Source organism: Pectinophora gossypiella, chromosome 15, assembly GCF_024362695.1.
Source record: "Pectinophora gossypiella chromosome 15, ilPecGoss1.1, whole genome shotgun sequence".
Lineage (NCBI taxonomy): Eukaryota > Metazoa > Arthropoda > Insecta > Lepidoptera > Gelechiidae > Pectinophora > Pectinophora gossypiella.
The window spans coordinates 13,068,124-13,084,878 of NC_065418.1; the positions used below are offsets into that span (position 1 = coordinate 13,068,124).

General features: G+C 40.4%; 1 protein-coding gene across 1 annotated transcript in view; it reads right to left on the reverse strand.

Annotated features, from left to right (window-relative positions):
* Positions 1 to 16,755, reverse strand: part of LOC126373271 (acyl-CoA:lysophosphatidylglycerol acyltransferase 1) — a 351,324-nt gene that overhangs the window by 8,658 nt on the left and 325,911 nt on the right. Inside the window, exons 5-7 of the mRNA XM_050019337.1 lie at positions 2,121 to 2,257; positions 1,588 to 1,724; positions 590 to 777 (exon numbers count right to left, since the gene is read on the reverse strand). Of these exons, the coding sequence (XP_049875294.1) occupies positions 590 to 777; positions 1,588 to 1,724; positions 2,121 to 2,257 (462 nt within the window). The remainder of the gene's footprint in view (positions 1 to 589; positions 778 to 1,587; positions 1,725 to 2,120; positions 2,258 to 16,755) is intronic.

Genomic DNA, 16,755 nt, shown 5'->3' on the forward strand with positions numbered 1-16,755 from the left:
CTGGAAAGTCTCTCATAATATTATTATGTCAGCAAGTGAAAAAAATAACGTAATAGTGAGATGTATATACAGGGTGTTAGTGACATCGTAACGAATACTAAGGGGGTTGATTCAGACCATGATTCTGAGTTAAAATCAAGTGGAATTTTCCGTCGCAAAATTCATGATTTTTTTTTAGTTTTTTTAAATTATTTTCAATTCTATACTTTTGCGACGGAAAATTCCACTTGATATTAACTCAGAATAATCAGATGAATCATCGCTCTCAGTATTCGTTACGATGACACTTACACCCCGTACAAGTACATACGGTGGCCATATAAGTAGGTATGGGTGTTAGTGACACCGTAACGAATACTGAGGGGGATGGTTCAGACCATGATTCTGAGTTGATATCAAGTGGAATTTCGTGTCAAAAATTCATGAAAATTTTTCTTTTCTTTTTAATTATTTTCCAATTCATACTTTTGCGACGGAAATTTCTACTTGATATCAACTCAGAATCATGGCCTGAACCACCCCTCAAAGTTTTCGTTACGATGTCACTAACACCCTGTATGGTATTAATATATACGAATATAACAGTTACCTCGCTTGCAGGATAAAGCCTGTAATGTAAATGTGTGGTGCAAGGTCTTCTAATGCCACACACGACGTCTACCAGGTGGAGGGGAATACGGTCTGGGTAAGCAATCGTCACATCCAGGACCCATTCGATGCTGTCTCCAGAGTTAGTGTCCAGGATCATCTTGGAGTTGTTCTGGTTGAAGTTGTTGTCTGAGGAGAGAATACAGACGATAAGTATTATAAAAATGATGAGAGAAGGTCGAAAATATATGGTTTTTGTAAAGCTTAATCAAACCAAAATATCTTTGACCAATTGGTAAAATGATTATTTATACTAAATAAATTGTTTTTTTTAACCATTATTTTTTGTTGAACATTTTATTCAACTAAAACTATTTCAGTTTCTCAACCAATATATCCGAGTAAAAGCAGCTGCAAGGAAAATCTCTGCATAGGGCCTTAGACGTTCTAATATAATAACTCTTCTTGCGCTACCGTTTATAAACATACGAGTAGATAAGACATAATGGTGCTAATTCCTGTAGATACAATCTAATTTTTTTTTAAGTCATACCTGTCGTTTTCTTATCCGCTGAAAAAGAAGGGGACGGGTAATCGACAGGAATAAAATTTATGGAACACATGTCAATTTTAAGAAGAAATATAAAACAACCGTCTTAACATTTTACAACAGCAAATAACCCGACAGAGTTAAGTAGACAGCACGTCAAACAGATTACATACCAGCGAGATGCTTATTTTATTCACCCGGGGTAATCATTCGTTTTAAAGTTAACTTGTTGACAATCATCCGTCTCTTTCCTTTTCGGCGGATAAGAAAATGACGGGTATAACTTAAAATAAAATTAGGAGGTGTCTGCAGGAATCGGGGCCTATATATTTATAAACTATATATTCATTTGCTTTTTGTGATATATTATAAATTACCCTCGGATATAATTTTTACTACTTAGTCGGAGTTAATACTCCTAGCAGTGTTTACTATAGAAATCCCCCTACCTTTCCTAGCCTGTCTAGAAGTGCCTGCACCTGAAGCGTCTCTGTGCGGTCCGATCTGCTCCATGATGACCTTCATGGCACCAGCGCGTGGCAGCGAGACGTACTCCAGCTTTGGCAGTCCGTTCTTTTCAGCGAACCTGTAAAAAGGTAATATTGTAAACCATATTTTATATATGCAGGCTAGGCCTAATTTAGGAACCTCTACTTATTTTTTTCTTTTTTGGATGTTTAGTCATTGTGCCTTACCTATTTTGTTTTGTTATATTTCTCAGAAAATAAATATATTTCTCATATCAAATTTCACATCTCGTATTCACGGGCTCCACTTACGTTATCTGAATATTTGACAGCTCCGAATTTTTTACTGGTTAGGTCACATATTTGCGACCTTGATTAGTGGCCGTGTTATGTACGGGATATTGGACGGGATTTGCATAATATAACATAAGCTCATAACTATCCGATGGAAACAGGCACAGATAAACGAACGCAAGATGAGCTGAGTACCCACACCTCTCTCTGTTGTATCTCACCTTTGGCTGACTTCTCTTCTCTTGTGCAAGAAACCTCCTTCAGGAAACAGTACCATAAACTGCCGGCCAAGTGGAACGTAGAACTTATAGATATGCTGCTTCAGCTCTTCGAGTGACGCCTCACGTTTGGCCTTGCCCTGGAGATGAAAAGAAAGTATTTAAAACCAAAATATAAGGTTAAGCAAATGCAGCAGAATTATAATGCACGTATCATAGCTATAGAAAACAATGATACCTATTCATTTAATAGCTAATTGTCTCAAATTTTTGTACTTGGTGTGAGCCCTCAGTATTCCTCATTTGCCCGACCAAGTAATTAGTGCAAGAAGCACACAACATTTTTTTTTTTTTTTTTTTTTTTTTGACGTGACTTATTGTAGATTTGCCGCAGATGGCATTAACTACTTGGCCGGACAAATGGGGAGCGCTGAAGGCTCTCACCCGGTACAACGTTTAAGACGACAGGCCTGAGGGTGCCCAGTTGGGCGCGAACCTCGGCTCAGGGCGTCGTCTGAGAGGAAAAATATTTGAAAGAATTAATCGACCCTAGTGGGTCGATAGCGATAAGCGCTGAATGAGGGAAATCGTCGACCACGCCGGCGGGGTCGGTATCGGGGACCTGAAGTGTTTGGTGTCGCGAGCTGATTGGCTGCCTCTATGGCTAGAGTAATCGGGTCGTCGGGATCGTATATTACGTCCTTCGGACGCCGATACTTTTCAGTACCGTCCCTAAGCGGAATGTACTCGGAAGCCGCAACTACCAGGGGATTTGGGTGGTGCGGAGCAGAATCGAAAAAACGTTTGGAAGCTAATTTGAGCCATTGGGCAATGGTTGGCAGACCTAGGTCAATGTGCAGATTTTCATTGCGAAGGAACCACGGAGCTCCCGTGGCTTTCCGCATGAAACGATTTTGTATTACCTGTAGACGGTGAATTTGAGAGGGGCTCGCGTGAGCGAAAACTACCCCTGCATAGGTCATGATCGGACGGATGCAAGTCGTGTAGATTTTCACCTTATTCCTAAGGGACAATTTACTTCGCTTGTTAAGGAGACAATGAAGACGGCCCATTACAAACGCGGCGCGATCGCGCACTCGTTTGATATGGGCCTTGAAAGTAAGACGTCTATCTAAGACTACGCCGAGATATTTGACTTGCTCCTCCCAAGGGATCGGCTTGCCAAACATCGTGATGACTTTAAGTTGACGGCGTGACCGTGGCGTGTTATAATAGCCCTTTGAAAAGTACACCGCTGCACTTTTCTCCGGGTTTACCTCGATTCTCCATTTGCGAAACCACTTGCCCAAGGCATTGGCCGCGCGTTGGAGGATTCCGGTCATCATAACTCGACCACGGCACGAAGAATAGATGGCTGTATCATCCGCAAATAAAGCTAATTCGGTATTAGGGGATTTGGGAATGTCACTAGTATACAATGAAAATAGTAAAGGGGAGAGGACGGAGCCTTGTGGGACTCCGGCATGTATCGGGTGCGGTGACGAGAGCGTCCCTTCCACGCGGTAGCGAAAGGTTCGGTTTGAGAGGAAGTCTCGTATGATGTGCACGAGACGGTCTGGCACTCCCAGTGAATAAAGCTTGTAGATCAAGCCGTTGTGCCAGACTTTGTCGAACGCTTTCGCCACATCGAAGAAGAGCGCTCCCGTAGCGACAGGTTTTTTTAAGTTTAATCTACTGGAGATATGTTCAACAATACGGTGCACTTGTTGAACGCAGGAGTGTTTGGTTCTAAAACCAAACTGCTCTGGTGGAATAAGACTATTGGATTCGGCGTAGTCCCGTAATCTAGCAAATATGAGCCGCTCATAAACCTTCCCCATGGAATTGAGGAGACTTATGGGGCGGTAACTCGAAGGTTCGTTTTTAGGTTTCCCAGGCTTTGGTATACCAATTACAATTGCTTCTTTCCACTGCTGTGGAAAGACGCAGTTGCTCAAGGCGACGTTGAATATTGCCGTTAGTAAGCAGATGAGGGGAGCACCGAAGTTTTTAAGGACACGATTCGTGATACCGTCTGAGCCAGGGGCTTTTCGGGTATGAAATCTTTTGATAATACCTAGGACCTCTTCCTCAGTTACCTGTGGAAGAGGAGGATCGGTGGGAGGTACAGAAGCCCTACGCTGAACTTCAGAGTTCACCGTCGAGAGGTGCCTACGATCGATAGGGAGAGTGCTGGGCGAGCATTGGGCTTCGAGACTGTCGGCAAGGCATTCGGCTTTTTCGTCATCGTCGAAAGCGGGGGGTTGGTTAGGCCTATTGAGAGGGGGAGTAGGAACAACCGTATCCTTTTGAAGAGACCTAGACAGCTGCCAGATGGCCTGGTGGTGGGGCTCAATGCCGCTCAAAAGATTATCCCACCGATTCTGTCGCATGTCATTAATACGTTTTCTTACAGTATGCTGCAAGAGACGCAAATGACGGCGACATTCCTCGGTGCGATTGGAATCATATGCGCGGGTGGCTGCGTTTTTCTCCGTTAGCAGATCACGGATGTCGGTAGGCAGTTTCCAGCGATGGTCTTCCATCTCCGGAACCTGTTTTGAACTTTCGTTCAAAACCGACCTCACGTGATCCGTGAGGGAGTTAATAGCTGTCGAGGCCTCCTCTAAGGAGGTTATTTCTACTGGGATACTATCTAAGTACACTGAACTGGAAGACTGGAGGCCTTCGGCCACCTTCTCCCAGTCCAGCACTGTCTTAGGGGGTGCTGGATTATCAGGGGCGTCTAAACGGGAGCCTAGTTTTAATATAACAGGTCGGTGGTCGGATTGTAACTCGTGTAGTACTTCTATAGAACATAAACGTAAGTTTATGTTCTTTAGAAGCGCCAAGTCGAGTATTTCTGGTCTGTGGTTCAAGTCAGGGGGATATCTAGTGGGCTGCAATGGTGTTATTATATCATAATAGAGGGGCTCGGCTAGAGTTTCTAATACCCTGCCTCTTGTGTTTGTTGTTAAGCAACTCCAAGAAAGATGTTTAGCGTTAAGATCGCCTGCAATTATGACTGAATTACTGAGATTAAAGAGGGCTTCGAGGTCACTTCTAAGTAACCTCTTAGAGTTATTAGGAGATAGATAAGCCGACACTAATGTGATCGGCTGATGTCCTGTCATGCCTACTCGACAGATCGAAGCCTCAATGTCAGTGAGGTCAGGTGGGTCTATGGGGATACAGTGAAGTGACTTTTTATAATAAATGAGAGTGCCCCCTTTGGGCGCACAGGTCCTGTCGTTTCGCACTAGATTATAATTTGCCATCTTGGGGTCGCGGTTAGAGGGTTTGAGGAAAGATTCCTGCACTAATAAAATATCTACCTGATGATGTTTTACAAACTCGTGAATCTCTGCACGTTGACCTAAGATGCCATCAGCATTGAAAAAACCTATTGTAAGGGAACGCGGTTTGACTCTACTTTTATTCGTACAATCCATTATTAGGCTTTAAATTGGGACAGGGAGTCTAATAAACTGTCAAGTTGACTAAGGGCCGACTTAAAGAGAATACTAAATTCCCTAAACTGGTTGACAGGAAATGCAGAGGCTTGAGGGGCCATCGCAGGAACCGGACGAGGCGCGAGAGAGGCTGCAGGAATACCTAAATTGCTACTAGGTTGGGCGCGGGGCGGATTTGTGGGTCGGACGATTGCCGGGGGACGAGTCCATGCGGATGGACGCTGCGGCGCGAGTTTGGTCTGCGTGAGTGGCAGAGCCGGGAAATCGCGAGTAGAGTGCGAGGAAAGGGCCATATGGGCTTTAGTGGGATCGGGTTGGGAAGCTGCAGCGCGGGCTGCCCTTCGTTGGGCTACCTTGTGGTGGGTGCGTGGAGCCTTGGTGCATCCGCGATAGTTCGCAGGATGACCTTGCTGACCACACAGCACACAGCTAGGGGGTTCTACCTCGTTTTTGCCTCTAAGGCAATCCGAGGTAGCGTGATCCCCTAGGCACTTTACGCACCTAGGCTTGGCATGGCAATGCCTACTAGAATGCCCGTAAAGTTGACATCTATGACACTGCGTTGGGGGGCCTCCCTTATGGGGAGTTTCCACTTTAAGGCCAGATAGACCGCAACAAGTCTTCAGGTTGAAGATCTTCTTGCCCTCATCCGTCCTTTCTAATATGACTGTGACCATGTCATACGGGACCTGGCCACGACCGCGATGCATACGGTGCACCTCAAGCACCGGAAAACCGTTGTTAACAAGGTCCTCCTTAACAAGAGTGGTTTCCCACTCCTTAGGGATTCCCTTTATGATGATACGGAGGATACGTTCCTCCGGGAGGGCGTAGGTATGGAATTGTATTCCTCTACCTTTCAGAATTGTAGTGAGCTTCCTATGCTCAGAAGATGACGGGACTTGAATTTTGATCCCATCTTGGGTCGTGCGGGCGCTGGTGATTACGATGTTCTCCTCTTTCGCCCGAAGGGAGACTTCGTTCCACCTATTTTTGTCCCTCATATACAAGGGCGGAGGGGTGGGACCTTTTTGTACTTGAGTGCCGCTGATGGCACTCTTACAATTGAGAGCCTTAGAAGGGCTGGAAGGGGCCTTACGGGCCTCGGGGATGGAAGAGGGAATCGACGTTCCCGAGGACGTCTTCTGGACCTTAGCAGGCTCAGATTCGCGGTGACGGCGGGCTCGTTTTCCCTTACGGCCCTCCACGAGCGTGAATATGTCCTCCGAAGAGGACGACTCCACGCACTCCGACGACGAATCGGACTCGGCAACGTCCATAAGAACATCGCACGATTCCTCATCGTCACCGGCGAGGAGGGTAGCAGGGGAAAGCACACAACAGAATGTCACTCCAAAAATGAATAATATTACGAACTAACTCTTAGTAGTATCAGTGGATCCGGAATAATTGGTGTGAATTTATTTTAATATAGATACGCTCCCTTTTAAAAGGTATGCTAACTTGCAAGATATGTTTATCAGAAAAACTACTGAGAATAATTTCAAGTTATTACCACAGGGTTTTATCTTGGGCCCGTGCGTGTATAACATAGTCAACAAGAGGAATAAAGTCAATCAATAACGCAACGAAGGCTTCGGCAGCAAAAAAAGGCCAAAACGGTTCCGTTTCGAACACGGGTGAGTACGCTGGGGGCCAATCAACAGGGGTGGTCCAAAACTGCATTCTCATCGGGCCAACGTCGGCAATATCTATCAACGATACAACCAAATAGACGCCTTCCACCTTATTTTAAAACTAAAGATAATACGAGGTTTAAAATGTAGTCTACGCCACGAAAGAAGTCCCGCAGCCTCGACAGTAGCGTCGCAGATTCTGCATAGAATTATTATGGATTGATAATTAGTTTTATTACAATCCGTGGACTTCTTTCTTCTTCACTTCAATTGTTATGTGTGATAGGCTAATAATCCCTTAGTGGGTTTATGTCAGTATGTACGTTTAGATCAGATGTGTTGACAGAGTTAGATTTCTATTATTAGGAGTCTAGAGGTTGCATCCTCGATGGCAATATCCATTAGAGGTCACCCCTACTCGCTTCCTCTCGATAATGACGCATCAATGAATGCGTTAATAGTTAACGCATTGTTGGGGCCCGCATGTTTGGGATTTGAATCCGTGGGCATGGTCAGTTTGGTACTTTTATGGCTGATAATGTTTATTGGAAGTGTTTGGAAGTCCAAGTAGGATTGTGTTTACTGGCGACTTCTTGTTTTTGTTAGAGAATTTGTTTGACTTACAATGTTAATAACCGTGAAAACGCGGCCAGTTTTATGGGTACATTTTCGTGACGTACATTTCGATGCGGCCTCTTTTTAAGGTAGCTTAATTTTATCTATTTTATTTTATTAAATTATTTATTTTAGTTGCCTTCTTCAATTTTAGGTAGTTACCTTCTCTATAATGCAAATAATTTGTTAATGTTTTAAATAAACGAGAGTTTTAATTAACTTATTGCTTCTTGTGGTTTGAGTAAAGAACGTGTTTTTACTGTCCTGTGATTGTATATTTTAGTATTAAGTAGGTACATTTTGTCTTTGTGCTATATGTAACTATTATATTTACCTACCCATGAGACTTGGATTTAGCTGGCGAGGACTGTGTGTATAGGTACTATACACCTTTGCCTACCCTTTCGGGGATTATATTACGTTATATTTGCCTACGTATAATAAGGTTTTATTATTTTAGATATATTTGCCAACACACTTAACATTTAATTCTTTTGATTCTCAATAAATCTCATTTTGACGAAATTTGCGAGGCTACTCGTACAGCAAAAATGCAGTCATCACACACATATAGAGTAATATCAAACCAACTACGTCTCAATTTCCATCTTAGAATTTCGAAATCGAACAAAAACACGGAGCTCGAAGTTTTAAGAACAAATCGAATTGAAAGTTCAGCTAGCGCAAATACCGAGGCAATACTAAGCAAATAGTTCGCTTCCCACGGGATCAACGAACTGTGCCTAAGCTGGGACCGCTCCTGGGATCCAATCGAGCACTATTGCCAGGACTTTTGAAAACGCTAACGACCGATGGATTGGACGGCCGTTTTCCATAGGGCCCGCTACGATTACGGACGACGATGTTTTTCAATAAAGCAGTTATTACATTGCCCTGTCCATCGGGCTCGATGCGTCAAGGTCACGGGATGTCGATCATATTTTTGTCGTTTCCTTTTTAAGTTTTAATGTAAAACGTTTAAACAACCGAACAAGAAAACAATATAAAAAATATATGATATGAAAAAACGAAACAATAAAAGAAACCGCCTATATACGTCACACTGCCGGGTACATGCCTCCCCTAAATCAACCGGAGAAGGTATGTAGCACACTCCACGACGCTGCTACCCCGAGTAGTAGTCTTCGTCTCTCGTGTGGGTTGTGAGGTGGATTACCAACCTCATCAACCATCATTACCTCATCGTTGAGTAGTAGTAGTAAGTGAAGTAAATGAATCTAAAACATTTAATCCGTGTCGAAATACCAGAGTTAGTGGAGAGGCGCTTCGTCGTGAGAGGGCTCACGGAAACCGACGCGCTGTGCAATTCTTCGGCCGTCGAACCGTCACTACGGAAACACTATCTGCGCTTAACTTTTTACGACTCGATCCTCTGTCGGTATGACCATGTAATTTAACTTCGTCTCCCGTGTTATCATTTGCTGTAGTTCGACTTGACGCCTGACCGGTTTAAGATTGGAAGCGTTCGATTGCAAAGGCTGAATTACAATTACTCAGTAGAAAAGAGCTGGGAGATTAAGAAATACACACCTAAGCAATTCATCTAAAAAGCAATATTGCTATTTGACATTTTCGCATATGAAAATAAGTGCGGAATGTCAATAAACCTCAAATAGCAATTTGTTTTTTAGATGAATTGCTTCAATGTACCCTTATTAAAGCCTCTGGTAGTTGCCCGAAATGCAACTCCTGAACTGATCACTTGCTCAGCGGTAAAGGAAAAGTTCGTTGAGAAACTCACATTGCAAAGATAAATGCATTTTATAAGGTATGTGACCTACAGTATTAGGCTGGTTTTCTCTCGCGGGTTTGAAGGCCAGATAAAGAAACGGAATATCGCGGAGATCATTATGATAAGAAATACAACTCATCAGAACTCAACATGGAGCTTCTGTTGGTGGAGGTGGAGAGAAGTTTTCAACGTAGAATAGAATAAAAAATAATACTACGTATAGCGGTAACTATGTAACTTACTTAACTATGTAAATTGTGAATAAATAAATAAATAAACTCTCCGCCCCGCACCAATTCGTATCGGGTGCTGACCTCACCCCCTCTGTGTCTTACTTTAATCACACTCCGTATATTTCATACAAGACACCCTCGTTTAAATAGACACTACATATTAACGTTATCGAACACGCGCATCTGTGTGTGTTACGTCTGACACCATACGATTGAAGAAAGAAAGACCGAAGAGGGTGAGGTAAACCTAGCTCAGCCGCTGGTGGGGAGCGGAGAGTTGCCGTTCTTTACGTAATATTATTCCATATACGCTTTAATCTCAAATGCTATAAGCCACTATGGAGTAAAAACCGCAAGTGTAACTTACCAGATATCTATTAGAGACTATCTGGTAGGTTAGACTTGTGGTTGTCTTTTCTAAGATGATGGACAGTTATTATGATGAGATATAGGCTAATCTCTTATCACCATAAGGTTCACTTTATTCATCTTAGCTTTCGTATCAACTCTATCAGCATCTTAGCCTTTGTACCAACAGAGGCTGCAAGTTGTTTTTTGAATACTTGTGGCGCAGCCCACCCCATTAAAGATTACGGGCGTGAGTTCATGTATGTATGTACCGGCGAAACAGGTTGTGAGAAGCTGCTGTTGTTCCTTATGTAAAAAATTACCATTCAAAGTGTAACTGTGAATATATTTTTGAATTTGAATATCAATTATATCCCTCCTCTTTGCCAGTTATCAACATGTTAGTAGATATTCTACTAATCAAATTAAGCAATGCTCCGTAGTCTAATTGGTTGTTGACCAACACCTATGCTGCATTTGCCCTGCTAGTGCTCGGTGACCTAACGATCCGGCCTAGATCCTAATCAGAGTTTGGAAACTGTGACGTTTACGACTCATTTTATATACGAAATTTTAATGCTTTTTACGTAACAAAACCTCCCAATTGGACTAGCCAGTGGTAAAAAGTTTCACTAGTTTTTTCAAATACGAGTAAGTAATAATAATTTCCCTTAATGTTTTTGTTTTCATTATTACATAACTTACTACTAGGCTATACTACTGGGCAATCCTACCCTTAATCGACCAGGGTATACATGGAGCATACTCCACCACGCTGCTACAGTGCGGGCTGATGGTGATTTTATAATTATTAAGAGAAATAAATTGCAGTATGGTATTTTATACGTATGCTTCTAGTGACACAATAAAATAATAAATATACTTTAATGAACAGACATTATAGACAGAAATAAATAAATACAAAGAAGCGCTATAGGTGGTATTATTGCTTCGATAAAATAATCACAATAGTGCTGATACCTGTACAAATTCAAATTCAAAAATATCTTTATTCAGTAGGTAACATAGTTACACTTTGAATCGTCAATTTTTACATAACGAACGTCTCATCCGCCTAAAACTACACACTATCTAATTTTATTTTAAGTTATACCTGACATTTTCTTATCCAACGAAAAAGGACGCGACGGGTAGGCGACAGGCATAAAATTTATGGAACACACGTCAATTTTAGGCAGAAATTTGAAAAAACCCTTCCAAAGTTTTATATTGGCCAATAACCTGATAGAATTAAGTTGACAGCACACGTCAAACGAATAGCATAATGAGCGAGATGCCTATTTTATTTGCCCGGGTTATTTATTCATTTTTAAATTAATAGTTTTCAACCGTCCCTTTTCTTTTCGGCGGATATTAAAATGACAGGTATAACTTAAAATAAAATGAGGATAATTCTGCTAAATCGGGGCAAAAGTCTACTTTTATAAAACATAAAACAACTTAATTATCTATTAACATCAGCCTGCCCTCTCCTTACTGGAGTATGTACATGAGGCATGAGGCATGTCAGGAGCCTTTGGCGGCTTAATAATAACCCTGACACCAGGGTTGTTGAGGTTGTAATCCAACTCACAACCCACATGAAAGGAGGAGACAATAAAGATTGGCAATCAGTAGATAAAAATATCTCGAACGAACACAATTTTAGTAACAAAATATGTATCTTTATATTATTGAACGCTATCTGTGATACCGCGATAACAGTTACTACAGCATATTGTGTTGCTTTACTATAAAATCAATTTCATTCACTCATGCCTTAATTAATTTTGAACGGGAATCACTGAATATAATATTATCTCAAATAAACAGCTATTTACAATCAGGTAACATTATGTACAAACATGAGCAATATCATGTACCCTCTTTAGAACCCTGTCGCACTATCATTTTTGTCATTTTATGAGACTTACGGTTTAATTTGTCAAACAAATTAATGTGACATGGTTTCAAAATGTATACATATTAGTACTCGTGATCGTACCTACCCATTTGTCTACCTGTTTATTTGTGATTATAAAAGGAACTTCAGCACTATCCTCATCGATCCTTTTAGTTCCATGCGTAAGGCGCATCTAAGCATGATATAAGAAAACCAGCTATGCTCAAAAGTGACAGCTAACATTTCAAGGTTAGGTTAGGTTACGTCATCCGCCTACGTCATCCCACCCTGCGTTGCCATTTCCACGACCAATGTTATTTATTTTATTATCAGCAAGGTAATTTCGAAGTTCAACGAATCACGGATCATCTTACTTACGGATAAATCTGGTGATCAGCTGCAATGTCAATATCGGGAATTGAACTCGGGACCTCCAGATCGAGAGACCAACGCTCCTACCACAAGACCACAGATCAGCATCAAAGTAAGTGTAATACAAAAACACACATTGACATTATAATAATTATGATATTTATAATTTTATACTTTATACATGTGGACATTTAGTGTAGCACCTCTGCCCTAGATCAAAGCTTAAACACATAAGTTAGGTTCTGTTTGCCATTACTATGTGCCGTATCAATTTTCCGAAATCCTATGCTGAACACTAACGAACATAACTCGATAAGAGTTCCAAACTCCAGGTGTTCAGCGTTGACTTGGTATGTTCAGAGTTGTTCATACTTGTTCAAAGGTTTGTTCAAGAGTTATGTGCGAGCTTGACAATTAATGCAAGATAGTTCGAGTTTGGAGAAGACGCGATGCAACGTCATACCTACACTTTTGGTGCCTTTAAACTTGGTTCCAGGTGGAAAACAATGCAGGTACTTTCGTGAGCGTACAAACTGCAAACTAGTACATGATATTTAAACTCAATGCACGCAGAATAAGTTTTGTGGGCGCGTTCAGGGAGGTTAGCGCCTTGTATTTCATGTCTGTGCAATAAAATTATTATTATGTTATGTAGATTAATAATCGGACCCAATGGGAGCCGTGATAATGCTATAATATAGATTACGATGCTGATTAAAAATGATGAAGATGTAAATCAATCTCGAACTTCTGATTGTAACACGTGTTACAACACCGGCCACAGAATATAATGCACAATTGCCCAAGTGAATTCGTTAAAAGAAAAACGGAGGAAATGTCCAGACGGGCTTAACGAGGGTTTTAAAGAACTTGCTCCACAGCCGGCCTCGCGCGACGAAGCGAGTACAAAGGTATAATTTTATAAAAAAAAAATGCTTGTAGGTAATCGCATAGTTTTTTGTTATTACGGACTTCGTAGTGTAGTATCCCGACTCCAGCTCTAAACCAGTGAATTCGATTTTGTAACATAATAGATAATTGATATCGCGTAGTTTCCAGGAGTTGTGCCCGGTTAACTGCAATAGGTTCGCCCCCTATTATGTAATAGATTAGACTGCAGTGTAGAGACTTAAACATTGTTACAAAATAAGGAATAATACTACGTATAGAACGGCAACGCTCCGCTCGCCATCAGCGGCTGAGTAAGGTCAATATGTACCTATACACTTTGGTACCATGTCACATTAACTTTTTTGACAAATTGAACTGTAAGTCTCACTAAATGTCAAATATTTTAGTGCGACAGAGTCCTAAAGTGGGTACATTATACTGCTCATAACTGTACTAAAAGTTTTACTTCATTCTTCAATCGTATGGGCGTCAGACGTCACGCACACAGATGCGCGTTTACGATATCGTCAATGTGTAGTTAGCTGGCGCGGTGTTACACCACCCCTATAGTTACAGATATAAAAAGTAAAGGAATATAATATCGCTTTTTAAAATCGATTGGCAACTTGGCAAACCACCTTTGTCAAATTAATGATCGTATAGAATATTTTTAACTATAATCGCTATCCGCCAACATTTGGTCAACATCCCCAAAAAGGGCTCCTAGACATGAAACTTTCGCCTCGTTACGAGAAAGATAAGAGAAAAATCTTACGGTAATGTTAGGGTCGTACACTCGCGGCCGAGAGTGAGTGTACACATAGCACGACTCGGACACTCTATAGAAAAATCTCGTTTTTACACAGAAGCATCGTGTGTCAAAATCTTAGTAAGTGGAACTCCGTGGTGTCTGCCTACTCCAATGGAAAATAGGTGTGATTTTATGTGTGTATGTCAAATTTAAGATTAAGTAAGTAAGTAGTCGTTTCATGAGTCATGTCAGGGGCCTTTGGCGACTCAATAGTAACCCTGATACCAGAGAAGAAATATTAAGCTTTAGATGAAGGTTACTCCAGATGAGAGTAAGATATATAAAAATATACGTCAAACAAAAGGTAAGTTTGTACTTCTTCTTCAATAGTCGTAAGTTCATTAAAACTTGTTGTCTGAATTATTATTGCCTCTGTCTTGGCTCAAGATTTTGTAAATATAACAACTTATACCATTACCTACTCACTCTGTTTGATACATTCTGTGTGTTCAAAGCTACAGCAAATGCATTAAGGTGGATGCTACACCTTTCGCCTTGTCCTGAAGTGTACATTAAAAGTTGCTACGTGTGCTGCTGCCATAGAAAGCTCCCTAATTACCTGCGACCAACTTTTTTCTATTTTAGCTTTAATTGCTGGTGGTTGGTGAAAAAGGGACGAACTAACTGTTAAGTTGAGTCTTGCTAATGAGATCTTGGTGCAAAACTTATCATCATTAGAGTCTTAACTCGTTAATCTGTTTTTGGAAGGATGCACATTTCGAGTTAAGATTCTGTTAATAAGCAAAGATATTTGTTAGTTAGACTTTAATAATCACTCCATTCGGTTACAAGTATAATTATTTCTTTATTTGGGTAAATTAATCAACTGCACGGAGTATTGAGTTCGCATGACGATTTTCCACTTGCATATAATCTTTTAAAGAGTTTCCATTGAAATTTACAAAAGTAGCTAAATACAAGAACTATCTATAACTGGGAGTGATATTACCGCTGTCATTATTTACAGGAATAATTTTCTCAGATTTTATGTTTCCAATAGTGAAAATATTCATTTCCATTTTAAAACAATCCCTAGTTGTTAGTAAACCGCTATGTTGTTGAGTGTAATAAAAGGGGAACGTGGCAAAGCAATAAAATCTTTATAAAAAAGGACATTATAAATAATTTACCCGACCAACCGAGCCGTAACGAACAAATCTCCGTAATTGGCTTAAAATATCACTTCGCATGACGTGACAAGGTATGATGGAAATTTCTCTGAAGTAAACATAAGTTTCTCATGAGCAAACAGAAACTTTCAAGTATTGAAAACATGTTAATAATATGGAGTTGAGTTTATATGGCGTCCTTCTTAATGGCTCAAAGCTTTAGATGAGGTTTCACTCGGCTTTCATCTATTAAAGTCCAATACAGAAACTATTTATTTGAAGTGATTTGATTTATAGGGTCGTTCAAAGTAAAGTAAGTCACCAAGTAGGTACAGTTGGTAAATATCATTTATGGCAGAATGGAATTGATAAAGACTTTAACTATTATTTCTTTTCTGACCACATTTTTTTTTAAAGTCAAACTAAAAATGTATTTTTTTTTTGTGTATTTATAGCACTCATCCGTGCTCAGGGAAACTCACAAAGAAAAAAATTAAGCAAAACAAATTCTGACTTGGACGAGACTTGAACCCAAAGCTCTTGTCAAGCAGGGACGAACGTGTTAACCACTACACCACACAGGACGAGGACCCGGTGTAATGGTTGACACGCTCGTCCCGTCTTGATAAGGGCTACGGGTTGAAATCCCGTCTGAGTAAGACTTTATTCGATTTAATTTTCTCTTTGTAAAACTGTATTAACCTATAACCACATTTCCACAAACATTTAATCAGACTGAATCTTAACCTAGGCCAAACCCTAAACGCATAATTCAGAATAAATTAAATATAAGCGGATCCCTTAACACATCCGTTCTGGTCGAGCGTTCATGTGCAAATGAGCATAGGTCGCGGTCACGGGTGGCCTGTGGCGCGTGCGCTGGCATAATGCAAAGAAAAGTGTACGCTTTTTATGGCAAAGAGTTTTTATTTTTAAGTACCATATGGTTGATAGTAATTTGCGATGGTAGTTTTATTTTTTATCTGGTTTTACGCCTGGTTAACAGAAAATTAAGGTGTTCAGTCATTTTGTTATGTAAGTGAATGCGGTATTATTTTGAAGGGTGTTCTTTGAGCGAATCGGATGGTAGGTAGGGTTGTCGACTGTAAAAAATATTATAACCATGAAATCAAAAAATGTTTTAACGTCAGCGTTTTGAGTATGTTTATTATGTTAGGGTAATTTTTGTTGGAATTTAAACATGATATGTACTTGACCCTGAAGATAGATTTTGCATTTAAGTTTTGTGTGAGGAGGGATACGCAGGTCTTTCGATATAATCATTGTAATAATATTTTATTATTTCCGTAATCTAGACACTTCTTTCATTCAATGGCAAAATGTATAGTAAATAACGTAATTTTTATTCGTATATATATAACTAGTTTTTTACATGAAACAGGTAATTTAATAGACAATTGAAAAATTATAAGTAAATAAAGTAATATTATCTAAATAAATTGCAATTAAAAACAAGTGTGGATCGGTGTAGA